Raw genomic sequence first — 12936 nt, forward strand, 5'->3', positions numbered from 1 at the left:
AATCTTCATCTGCCACAGTTGTCAGTAGCTGAGTCTGTAAACATTGACCTTCTATACCCATTATGGTTTGGATCAACTGAGTCTTTCACATAATGCTTTTTAGTAAGATAGAGGAGGGGCAGACTAGGTTACCAGCCTTAGTCATTGCCATCCCACATGAAGACTTCCATGCTAATAGTAAAGCCAGTACTAGTCAATTTGGGCACATTTTGGTCACTGCACTTCAAGCACAATCAAAGTTCAGTTTTATTCCAAACATGCTCATGCCATTCTGGGCAATCTAGAGAGTACCTAGCAAGCACATTTACTGCTGGCCATAGCCCACCATCTAGAAAGTACATGCAGTGTACTGACACATACCCAGAATCCTTCTATATTTTATAGATTTCTTTTCCTCATGCCTATTGTATTTCAGGGAAGAAATGAAATTGAATCTTTCTCACTGATTTGGAAAATAGGATGATGGAATACATTCTAAAGTATTATTCAGTCAAAATGTCTTAAATGTATTTGAACTTAAGGTCAAGGTGACATATGAAACTACCTTTAGAATGTGTGTGTGTCTCTGTGTGTGTGTTATGTGGGACAAGTTAAATCTGGGATACAAGGCTTTTTAGAAAATTGCATTTTGGATGGACAGAGGGGAAATGAGGTTATGTGTTTGCTTGACAGAGGCCACTTGTAACTTGACATTCACTGTGTATACTAGTCATATGCTATTCAAATCTATAACACAATTGCAGGAGATTTTAATATATTAGGAATACACTCTAAGATTTCCAAGAACATTCAGTGAAGAAGACCAGATCTTTTTATATCTTAAAAAGAGTTAAAATAAGCTGCCTTTTTATGTTCATATATTTTCCTGAAGTACTGAGTCCTACGTTCTCATGGCCGATATTGAATTGGACCTAATAATACCTAATAAAGAGAAGGCTTCCTTTTATAGAACTAACCAGTAGTCATTTTTTGTAGTTGTTTGCTTGTTTTTCACTCAGAAGAGCCCACTGAGTTCAGGAGAATTTCTTCTCAAGCAACTGCATATATGTTTGCAGCCCATATGGCTATTTTCTGCATAAAACAAGTAAAACAATAAATAATTCAAACTGCACAAAGCCTTGTATGAAGCAAAATAAGTTCATTGGAAACCTAGCTCTGCAGGTTTCTTTTAGAATCATACCTACCATTCAAAATATTACAACAAAATATGAAAAAAAAGTAAAGAGAGTGTTTCAAAGATTCCTGGCTTATCTATTGCCACTAAAGACCAAAATAAAGAGCTAAGGCCCATATCTCTGTGGGTAGAGATGAAAACACTGGGGAACAGCTATGAAAATCTTTCCTTGGGTATCCACCATTACATATTTAAAAAGCCTTCATCAAAAATCTCCCAAATCTTCATCTCCATCAAACTGAATTATTACAAAAGGAATTGAAGATAAAACTATAATAATTCCTTTTATATGGATATATTGTGATTGTCTTTAAAATACTGAGTACTTTTCTGGTCATTTCACTTCAGAATGTTCACCTAGAAAAAATACAGAAAAAAGCAAACACAACGAACATGGGATGAGAGAATGTGCCTTATGGAGAAACAGATTTTTAGCTCAGAAAGGTAAGAAAAGGCATAATAGTCAAATATAAAATCATGTAGTATGAAAAATATGGACAAAGGTAAGTTTTTATCTCCCAATATTAGAATCTGAGTCATTCATCAAAGCTAATTGTGGGGAGATTCAGAGATAATAAAATAAATTGCTTCTTTATATAACATATTATTTAACAGTGGAATTAGCTGCCATCAGATTTGATGATGGCTATCAACTGAGATGGTTTCAAAAGAGAACTAAATAGATTAATGGGGAACAGAGCTATCAGTGATTCTTAATCATGATAACTTGTGTATTTCCACCAAAATCAAAGGCAAATGCCACTTGGTACTAGAAGAGGCTTTTGCCTTTATGTCCTACTAGTGAGTTTCCCAGACATACTTGGTCAGCACTGAATGACAGATATGGCTTTATTTAGCGGGCCATTTCTTCAAACAGCAGAGATATAAAGTTATTCACTCCCATGACCTTCTATAGAAAGAAAAACACAACTGGCAAATCTATTGACAGAAGATTTTTCTTTGTTGTCACTTCTGTCCTCTTGGTTTACAACTGGCAAGCCACTAGACTAGTCAGAATGGCCCCACATTGGAGCTTTGGCTTGGGCATGAGATTGCTCCACAAGTTTCCTGTATTAACACTGTTAGAAGTGCAGGGTTCTTTCCCGAGACCTCTACTTTCTTTTTCTTTTTTGGTGTAAATTCTACATGCCAGTAGGAAGTGATGCAGGGATGAATTCAACTGCCATTATTTTTGCCTTTTACCTGAGGAGGCAACTATCTGTTGAATACACCCTTCTTTATTAAGGCATCCTCTAAGAGTTTAGAATGCCAATTTTCAAGAGTTTTAGATCACAGGAAAAGCCTCTGTAGATTGAGTAGGCTTTCCTCTACAACAGTTGCTTTTACAGGCAGACGTTCATAACAACTGCAAGGGAGAAGGTGTAGGCAGCATTCTGGTTCCCTCTTCCCTTCCATAGGTGTAAATAATTTATGTGCAATGTTAACAATTGACTTCAGGAACGGGCAATAAAGAAATACACCAAACTTCTATATTTTACTACTACCCTCATCTCATTCTTAAGAGAAGACTGTATTTCTGATGTTGTCACCCTCCCCAGATTAGGTATACATTGATAGTTTGGAAATTACTAAGTTAAAACCTAACAAAGAGCCCATCCAAGAGGTTAAATGCTGGTAGAGCATCTTCATCAACTTTTTCATATGAATATAGTTCCTGATAATGGCCTTGAGAAATTATTGAACTACAAAATCCCAACATCAGAAAAGGTTCTGAATATTTGCAGCATACAGGAGGTTTATTTAAAAAATGATGCAATTTTCTTTCTAGGGAAGGAGGAAATGACATTGACACATGGTATGGTGAGAAAGAATGAAGTGGAATAAACATTACTCCCCCAAACCTTTCAGAGTCTTAGCAAAGCCCCCATTTTATCTCTCTCATTCTCTTTCTCTCTCTTATTATATTGCTTTCTTATTCACATGAATTATTGCCAATGCTTTTTATTTTCAGCTCAGGAAAATTCTAACATCTCTTTTCCATTCCCCACTCTTCCATAAACTGTTAATATTGTCATGCTTTCCATAATAGGGCAAGAAATCCAAATCCAGCAAAGCAATTTTTCTTAGGAATGCCCAGTTATTAGCTTTTAAGGAAATCTGCATTCTGTGCTAAAAGTGTTCTCAAATGTGAGGATTTTCTCATTCTGTTCACTAGGGTTAGGTGCCGCATGAAGACAGTGCCCTCTTCCCTTTAGGCTTTCCAGTACCATGGAGAGCTCCATTGCTAATCAGCTGTTTTTTGCTTTTAGAAATGCATCCATTCATAAAATGAGCAGCTGCATTCCACAGATGAGTAGTAAGGGAAAGGAGGAGGATGGGGCAATATAGCTATAGGAAGGTGTGTGTACACCTGGCGAAAGCCCAGTATTTAAGGCCTAAGTGTTTATTATTGTCCAATTGATTTTTGTATTCTGCTGGCACTGTGGAGAGTGATAGATGCTTCCTTGAACAGGCAACGGCATTGAGAAGATGCTTAGCAGGTAAGGGACTTTCATTCAAAGTGATATTAAAGGATCATTTTCCTGCACCATTTGGCAAAGTAAGTGAACTGTTCATTCAGAAACAGAAGTGGCACACACACATCCCTGTCAAAATAACCCGCTTCCCAACAGAGCTTCTCTTTCTCCACAATATTGTAAAGATCACTTTAGACAAATGTCACCTCCCAATTAAGAGTGCCCGAAGGTGTAGAGAGGCGTAAGTGTTTTCTGCCTTGAGCAGATCCTTCTTGAAGCTTCAGTTAACCACCCTCTCTGGCTGCACAAGACCTTTCCAATGAAACCACAAAATATACCGAATGGGTGCGTGTACTAACAAGAGAGGGGGAGAGAGAGAGAGAATCATCTTTAACGTCTCCTAGGTTCCCTGTATGTTTATCAACTGGATGAATATTTGTCCAAAGACTGAATAAGAAGGGAGGCAGAGTGGGGCGGATGAGTGGTGAGGGTGGTGGTTAGTGACGGTTATCATTATTCCGCACCAGTTTTCGGTCGCAACTCTCCGAAGATTGTAAGTGTAGTTTCTCTCCTCCATCTGGTCTCCAAAATATTTCCCTTCCTTTCAGCCACAGTAACCACCACCACAGCAACAGCCATCGTGATGCAGAGCGTAGAAAGGATCTGAGCATGCAGCCAGAGAGAGAGGGATTAGGGCGAGAGCGCTGAAGTTAAATTGTGCTGCATATTTGGAGAAAAAAAATGGGCGGATTGGTCTCTAGATGAGAGCTTGGTACCACCTTCCTTTCTAAAATAAAATCTCTCTGGCATGAAGTCACAGCCTATTTCACATCCGGTTTACCCCGGGACGTACTACTACTGTCTTGGTAAAGTGCAAAGCTTTTTGTTGTAGAGCTGCGAGCCGAATCCCGGGAAAAGGAATCTGGGTGTTAAAAATCGAAGAGCGAAGCGGCGGCGGCGGCGGCGGCGGCAGAGTCCATGATGGCTAAGAGCTCCTGAATGACTGAGAAGAGCCGCGGAGACTCAGTGCTCTAAAGCGCCCTTTTCCCTCCTCGCCGCGCTGGCTTCTTGGCGGAGCCTCTCGGGCAGACTTTCCCGCTGCATCGGCGACGCCGTGCCCAGAGGGTCTCGAGGTGAGTAGCGCTCTAGCATCTTTTTCAGGCTCCCTCCCTTTCCCTTTCCCTTTCCCTGCCCGCTCCCTTTTTTCACAGGCGGAGCGTTTATGGACGGAGGGGGCTGCTTCTGCAGCCTTCTTCTCTAGCAGGTACCTCGCCGGAATGCTGGACCCAGCTTTCTCCCCCTACCTCCCTCATCCCCCGACCCCGGGTGAAAATCCGCAGCGGTCGATGGGCAATTGATCATAATCGGGGGAGGAGGAGTGGGTGGGGGGGCCGAGATGGAGGGAGATGGGGACCCTAGGATCTGGTCGGAGATTAACAAGGATTATTTCAGACGTTTCCAACGAGAGCTGGTTGGATTGGAGGCAATGGATGACTTTCTCAGGGAGAAAACAAAGTTGCTATGTTGGCTGCAAATCCATAAATATTACCCCCCCCCCCCGCCCTTTTCTCCAAGTCTCCATCTCTGGCTCTGAAGCAGGCAAAATCATTTAAGGCAGAAATGCCTCTTGAATGATGGCTCAAGGTTTGAACGGATGTGCCTATGGTGGAAGAGATGGATGGGGATTTCCCTTCTGCTCTTTCTTTTTAAACTATTCGAAAATAAGGGTGGTAGATGTGTGTGGGGGCGGGGGGAGCAGGAAAGGATAAGAAGTGGATTGGTTTGTTTGTGGTTTGTTTGTTTGTGGTTTGTTTGCTTGTGGTTTGTTTTTTGCACTTGCTGCTTTCCCACCTTCCCTTCTCATCTACAGGCAACAATAGCAGTGTATTCTCACCCCCACCCCTACCCCCATTAATTATTTTAAGGATGATGGTATGGAAGAACTGTAGAGTAAGAAAAAAGCGTCTTGCCATCTGCTGGTATCTCTGAAATGGCTTGCTAGAGGAGGATCAGTGCAAAAGTTCAGGCTGAAAAGAAGTGGAGCTTTTCTCATCTCTCCTAGAGATGCAACACTCTTTTTTTCTTCTTCCAGGAGAAACAGTGTTGTGAACATCCATTTATTACACTCCACCTGGACACCTGTCATCATTTTGTTCACCTTGCCCTGTCTTTAGCTTTAGCCTTCGGACATTTTATATAAGGACCATCCTGTTATGTTGTCTTCTTCTCTGCCCTTTTGCAATGATGGTTATGTTGTCTGGAATTCTGCTTCTCTCTTAAACTGTATTCAGTTTCAGGGCTGCTAGGAGATTTGGGGGGAGGGGAAGAGGAGGAAGGGTATATCTGGTAGAAATAGTGCAACTGAAGTGGATTTCAGCTGTAGATATGAGCAAGGGACAAGTAGCTAAGCCTTGGCTAAATGGGAGAATTGCAATAGTCAGGCTCCCTTGCAAAAATACCATCTAAGTTTGCAAGTGGGGGTGGGAAATGTAGGGCAGGTTTGCCTTTAGAAAGCAACTTCCCTGAAACTGGACTGGACTTAGTCATAAAGTGAAAAGGTGCAATATGGAATATTTTGCAACAGGGTATTCTAAGAGCAAGGAGAAAGAAAGAAAGAAAAAGAAAGAAAGAAAGAAAGAAAGAAAGAAAGAAAGAAAGAAAGAAAGAAAGAAAGAAAGCTGGTTATGAGGGCAATATGGATGCAATCATCAGTACCTCATTTCATCAGAAGCTGCTTTTGGGATTTATGGGACCAGTGCTAGCCAAAGAAAGCACTGAAATTCTATATCTTATATTCCTGTCCAGCTTTTTAAATGTTATGCTGTTGTTCAACTAGCTTGCTAAATGGGCATAGGCATGGCTTTCTCTCCAGAAGAAAGTTCTGCCCTTTTCAGGACCTTCTATAGATTTCAGGGACTTTAGGGGAGGACCTTTCCTCTCTTTTCCTGAGATAATCCAGTGGTGGGATCTGACTCATTAAAGCTAAAATAGGTTCTAAGTTCTGCCTGTTTTTTAAAACATTATTGTAAAAATCCTGAACTTAACAGTAATCCTTTTTAGGGATGGAAAAAAAAATTATAAGGACACTTGAATTCTAAGATTCTTGAAAAATAAAAATAAAGTGAATTAACCTTTATCTATGGACCTCACTCAGTGAAGAACCCACTTTCAAGAAAATGAAACACTTAAGTATACATGGAATGGATCTTTCCCTTTGAAAGTCATGCCATTGTGAGACAACTCTTTGCTTTTAAGGAAAGCCATCCCAACTTCTTTTAAACCTGTTGTGTTTTCAAATAATCTGTCAAAGCAAAGAATGCTGACTTTTGGTTTTCTATTGTTTTCAGCTTCCATAATCTACTAGCAAAATGATGCATCTTCTTTATGACCGCTTTTGGGCCTGGGTTCTTCTTATGAGCACATTGCCTGGAAAAAGGTGGGAAAAGAGTTTTGCTTTTTAAAAATTATTTTGGTACTCTTCTATCATTGCTTACAAGCAAGTGTGGACAAAGGCTTGACTCATACATACTGTTCTGGGGAGAAGTTGATCCTGCTTCAGTCCCATCCAAGCCAATATATGAGGAAAATGAAAGAAAACGAAAGCTTGTTTGCAAAACATATTTGGTGGAATTGCTGTTGAAAAAGTGTTCAGCAAGGACTATTTGACCCAGACTAAGATTAGATTAATGATCTGAATGTAGCTACAAATAGAATAGTCCTCTTTGCAGATAAAGTTTGCCAGCAGTTCTGCTGCATATATAGCATTTTACATAGGAATTATTCTGCTTCTATGATCTTGTGCTTTCACTGAAAGAATGAGACAAGGCTGCAAACACTAAGACTGGCTTTTCCTCATGAAAGTGGACTTCATTAAAGACATTGGGTTAATAATACTAAGAATAGGGTCTAGATATTATACCCATGACTTGAACATTTCATCTCAGCAGACAGTTTTCAGGATAAGGATGCAGTCTAGGAGCAGTAACATCATTGGGGAAATTGTCACTAACATCAATTGAATAAATACACTTCACCTGCCTGAATGGTGGGTGGAAAGTCGTCTTATGCTGAAATCCATAGACTGCATTTTTATCAGCAATTGAACTAATGAATGAAAAATACATATTTTCCTTTAAATTACAAATTGCAACCAATATCTGTGCACTAGTAACTGCCTTGTTCTCTAGCCTTTGTTCAGGAAAGTAATTTAAATTGACCTTATAAAAATAATATATATTTGTAAAAAGAAACGGAGTGTCAGAGACAATCACATTTAGTTTCACTGTGTCTTCTAAAAGAATAGGAAATAAAAACATATATAAATGAAATAGTTTATATAGCAGATCAGTGATGAAAGAAGAAAAAGCTGATCTCCTGAAGAGAAGAAAAAGAAATAAATATGAGAAGAGAGAACAAAAAGGCTGTTTCTTTTATCATTTTTTCCATGCCACGTGCTGGCTTGCACGTTTCACCGGAACTACAGATTTGGACCAGAGAATTCAAGAAGCATTTCCCTGTTTTTGAAAAATTGTATGAGGTGTCACTATTCTAATGACCTGTAGATGGAGTCAGTGTACAGTGTTTTATTAGACTTTTTTTAGTGTGAAACCACAAACATGGTAAATGACATTTTTCTTCAAGTTGTTCAAACTCTACATTGAAAAACAATCACTTTTTAGATAACACATTTGACCAATCTGTACTCAAGTGTGGCTTGTAGTTACTTACAAATCAATAACCCAAAAGGGAAAAAAATGGCAATGACTGAATGGCCACCACTGTTCAGAGTATCAAGGAGATATTGGCTGCCTGCCTGCCTGCCTGCCTGCCTGACCTAATTGCTTGTTACAAAGTTAACTAACAGTGAACAACCTGGACAATCTTTCATGTTCCATTATTTGAGTCAGTATATTAATGTTAAGGTACTAAATACTAGCAGGACATGTGAATGCACACATGCATACATAATATCTGAACATAAGCACCTTGCCCCAATATCATAAAATAAATGGGTATATGGATATAGTTATATTTATGTAGAAATGGATAGTAGCACATTTATCTAGAAATTGATAATTATGAGGATGTATTTAAAAGTCCCATTCCACAATTAATGACATCTCTAGATTAAACTGGTATATCAGCTTTATACTTGCCTTTTCAACAAGAATATTTATCTGTAAAAAATATAGGATTGCCCACTCAATTAAATGCCATTGAAGGTCTTCACTGTTCAGGGAAATTCCCATTGGTTTTATTGGGACATGATGAAATATGTAGCTTTTGAAGTGGTATCCATAGTTAGACCCATCTTAAATTCAGTTTGGCTTCTAAGAATCAGACTGATCTTCAAAGAATTGTATTGGTACTGAAAATAATGGTAGCCTCAGAAGACAATCCAGCTGGCTTTTAGGTAGTGCAAACTTATACTAAAGTTGGATGCATAGAAGAATTAGAACTGATTTCATCTCTCGCATTAAAAAAAAAGTGGGATTTTATTATATTTCTGCAAGAGTTTGACTGCATTTTATCTGAGTGAATGTATGAGTGAAAATACAAGGGAATATTTTGTGTTACAATTTATTGAGTTATAGTTGTTAATTATAATAATCTGATTTTAATATTGACTTCAGTATTGACAGAGGACTTCAAATTGAGATGATATTCTAATATGCAGTTTTATATTAATGTCATTTTGAAATTTGTAAAGCTAATTTTATAATGTCTGTAAATTTAGTTTTATACTCTTTTTGTCCTTTTTATCCTTTTCTTGTTTTTCTCTTCATATTTGGAAAATTAATACATCTGGGAAAAGAAAAAAGAAAATACAAGGAAACTGCAAGCCTGGCACCTTCTGCCAGTCTTAGCTGTTAATGGCACGCTTGTGGTTGGTTTTCTGAAGTGAAAATATCTTTCAAATGCTACCCCACCCCCAAAAAGACATAGTTGACAGGTGATGCAACCTGGGAGTTAGATTCCATCATTTCTTGAATGTATGAAGGTCCTTGTTTCTTTTTAATGAAATAGTATAAGATAGGTCATTCTGGTTCCTTACTGCCTGAATTTAAAAGAAAACTAAAGGGCTTTCTATTATCAAAAGAGGAGGCATCCATTAGCTTACAAATGTATGCTTAAAACAGAAAATAAAGGTATGATCCTCTAAAAGTGAGGTATTATAAGAATCAATTAAATGTAATTGTTAAAGATAGATAGCAGTGTAAGCTAAAGGGATTTAAATTATTATAAAGATTATGAACAAAATTAGCTTTTCTAACCTGGGATTTCACATTGTTCAAATTTATAACACACACACATACACACACAACAAAAAGTTGCTTTTCTCTATTATGATTACTGGCTAGAAAAGAGCTCACAGATTTATTTAGGGAAGCTAAATGATCTTTTAAGATTGCATAATTCATTCCTTAAAAGTGATATTCCCAGGATTAACATTGATGAAGCTCTATAGCTTGCAAGAGATTTTCACAAAATTGTGTTTGTTAATCACATCACATCAGATACCCAAGGAAGGCTGATTCAGTAATAATGTATGTGACAGAATGATGAAGAAGGAAGCAGCTGGGGGTTCAAGGGCTAAGTCCTGCTGAGTTTACACTGGCAAACATCACATTTTACAAATAGGATCTTCCCTGGTTAAAGGGCAGAAGAAGGACACCAGGATTTGGCTCTGAGACAACTATGATAGATGAGAAATAGTTTAACTTGTATTTGAAGGTGTAGAAAAGAAACTACTGTACGGTCTTAATAACGGGAACAATAGAGATCTGAGGATAAGGCCAAAGCTTAACTCGTGGCTATGGCAAATACCTGGAAACTATTTTCTACAGGTATGAAAATGTTTTGCTACACACACACACACGCACACGCACATGTGCATACTTTCAGTAATGTTAACTGTCCACCACTAAGAACCACATACTAGCATTACTGAAAGAGGAATGTGGATGCAGATGTGTATCCCTGGAAATGAATTAGTTTTGTTTTCCTAAACCAATATAAGTATCAAAGAAGTCCAAAATATTTAGATTAAAAGGGAAATGCATCTTAATAAAAATAACAAAATATTTATACCTTTTTTTAACAATGGGGCCGGTGGACTTTACCAGAAGGTAAACAAGGCTGCATAATATGGAGCTATCAGTGCTCATCAAGTTCAGTGCATTTTCCTTGCAGGCAGGGCTACTAAATTGTTTTAGGATTGGGTGCATAATGGGAAGATGCTTTCTTATACCTGCAAAGCGCTCATTTATCAGAGAGAAATACATGAAAGATGGGCTGAACAATAAAAACCTCAGTGTAATTTATTATCTAGGTTTAACCTAAGTTTTCAAAGAATATGAACACTTGAAAAGAGAAAGGAGAAGGCATTATATAATACGGGCATAATTCAGATTGATGGAAGAGCTTTCAAATCTACTAATCAGTAGAAGAAAGATCAAGTAAGTTTCAGAATTATAATTGAATAGGTTTGTTGGTGGATTAATGGCTTAAGCTAACAGCACTGGTGAGTGAATGAGTATCTTTATTTCAGTCATTGACCGGCATGTAACAGTATGGTTTTGTTTCCAGCTATGGACAAACTTCCTTACAAGATGAAATTAAGGACAACACAACTATATTCACTCGAATTCTGGACCGTTTACTTGATGGGTATGATAACCGCCTGAGACCAGGATTGGGAGGTATGTATTGTTGTAATTTTTGAAAAATCCATAAGAACAATGTTGTTTAAAATACTTTTTATGCATTTTCCCCATCCTCGTTCATAGACTTATGAAACAGTAAAATGACTAGATGATGAAGATGCAGTGAGTGATCCACCTAGCAGCATACTTTCACCTTATTTTCTTTGCTTTCTTAAAACATTCCACATTCTTTATTGCAAAGCTGAATAAAGGTGTTTCCCAGGATCCCTTCCAATCCTGAATAGAAACATAATGGATTTTTTTTTATTAGAATATGCACTGGATCTGGAAGTAATGCTTGAATCAAAACCTAAAAATTGAAAATCGGGGGTTCCATTACTGATATCGTATCACATCATTCAAGTATTTTCCATTAAACTTGATTCAGCCTTCATCTCTGACTTAGTTAAGCTAAATTGAAGATCGTGCTAGTGATCGCAATCATACTTCTGGTAAGAAGAATGAAGATTTTTTCACACAGAAGTGTATGAGTGGGGTGCTAGTCCTGTTGTCAGATTCGTTTAAGCAGTACCTATTCACTTCAACTGAATCTGAGGTAAAAAGCTCAAAAAGAGATATAACAGAAATTGATTCAGATCTGATTTTCACTAACAGTTCCTCAACTTGCACTCCTGAAATTTATATGTGAAGTAGAATGCACCTACTCTCAAATTAGCACTTTTTGGCATTGTCCAATTTAGTTCACAATTTCTTAAACATTCTTAAAAAATATGTACATTAGGGAAGGGTATGATTCTTGCAAAAGGTTATCTACTCTTAGTTGCCTATGTATAAACTCCAGCACATAGAGGAAGGGAAAGTAAAATTGCAGTTCTGATCATACGTTAACAATTACATAAATTGCAATTTATGACAAATAATATCTCATATGATTCCGGCATTACTATTAACATTTAATTTAAGACATTTTCTCTTGGAGTTCTCCAGTGTCCTCTAATATTTAGGGGCAGATTTATTTTTTTCTTACTTTTAGCATGTGTGTATTTAGGGTCAAAGATGGGGTGGGAGGCATGAGATTTTTGGTGTGGATGCCTGGAATATCCAAGATTTGTCACACTAAATATTATTGCCAATTGTGGTGCTCTATGCAGTTTTGATTTGTTACTTTATACAAGCACCAGAAATGTGAATTTCAGCCAAAACTAATATTTCACAATCTCATTGACTTTCAAAGGAACAAAAAATCTATTACTAGGAAAGCCATATATGTGAAGGTGGAGGAAATTGAGTACCCAGATTTGATGTCTGTATCTGCTTCAGGAAATATAATTTCTGAGAAAACAATGGCTTGTATCCAAAGGTCCTGTGAACCAGATACCAGAGCATAGACATTTTTTCTGTCCTTTTGTCCTTGGAGCATCTTGTCTCCCCCAAAAACTGTAATAATAATAATAATAATAATAATAATAATAATAATAATAATAATAATAATAATGGAAAATTCAGGAACAATGTAAGGGGTGAAATGGGAAGGGAATTCATTGTAGTGGGAGATTTGAAGACAACTGTTTCCCCCTTCCTCCCATAAGAGCCTTTACTAGATGTTGGTCACTTACAT

The 12936-nt window shown here is 37.7% G+C and overlaps 1 protein-coding gene across 1 annotated transcript in view; it reads left to right on the forward strand.

The window, feature by feature from the left end:
• Nucleotides 1-4666: 4666 nt before the first annotated feature.
• LOC103066754 (gamma-aminobutyric acid type A receptor subunit alpha1) overlaps nucleotides 4667-12936 on the forward strand; it is a 44700-nt gene continuing 36430 nt past the window's right edge. The window contains exons 1-3 of the mRNA XM_088134749.1: nucleotides 4667-4784; nucleotides 6999-7087; nucleotides 11242-11354. Coding sequence (XP_087990875.1) covers nucleotides 7020-7087; nucleotides 11242-11354 — 181 coding nt within the window. The 5' untranslated portion in view covers nucleotides 4667-4784; nucleotides 6999-7019. The remainder of the gene's footprint in view (nucleotides 4785-6998; nucleotides 7088-11241; nucleotides 11355-12936) is intronic.

The sequence above is a fragment of the Python bivittatus genome, unplaced genomic scaffold (assembly GCF_059951505.1).
Source record: "Python bivittatus isolate LINGU-HERP-01145 unplaced genomic scaffold, Pbiv_v1 ctg000080_np1212, whole genome shotgun sequence".
Taxonomy (NCBI): domain Eukaryota; kingdom Metazoa; phylum Chordata; class Lepidosauria; order Squamata; family Pythonidae; genus Python; species Python bivittatus.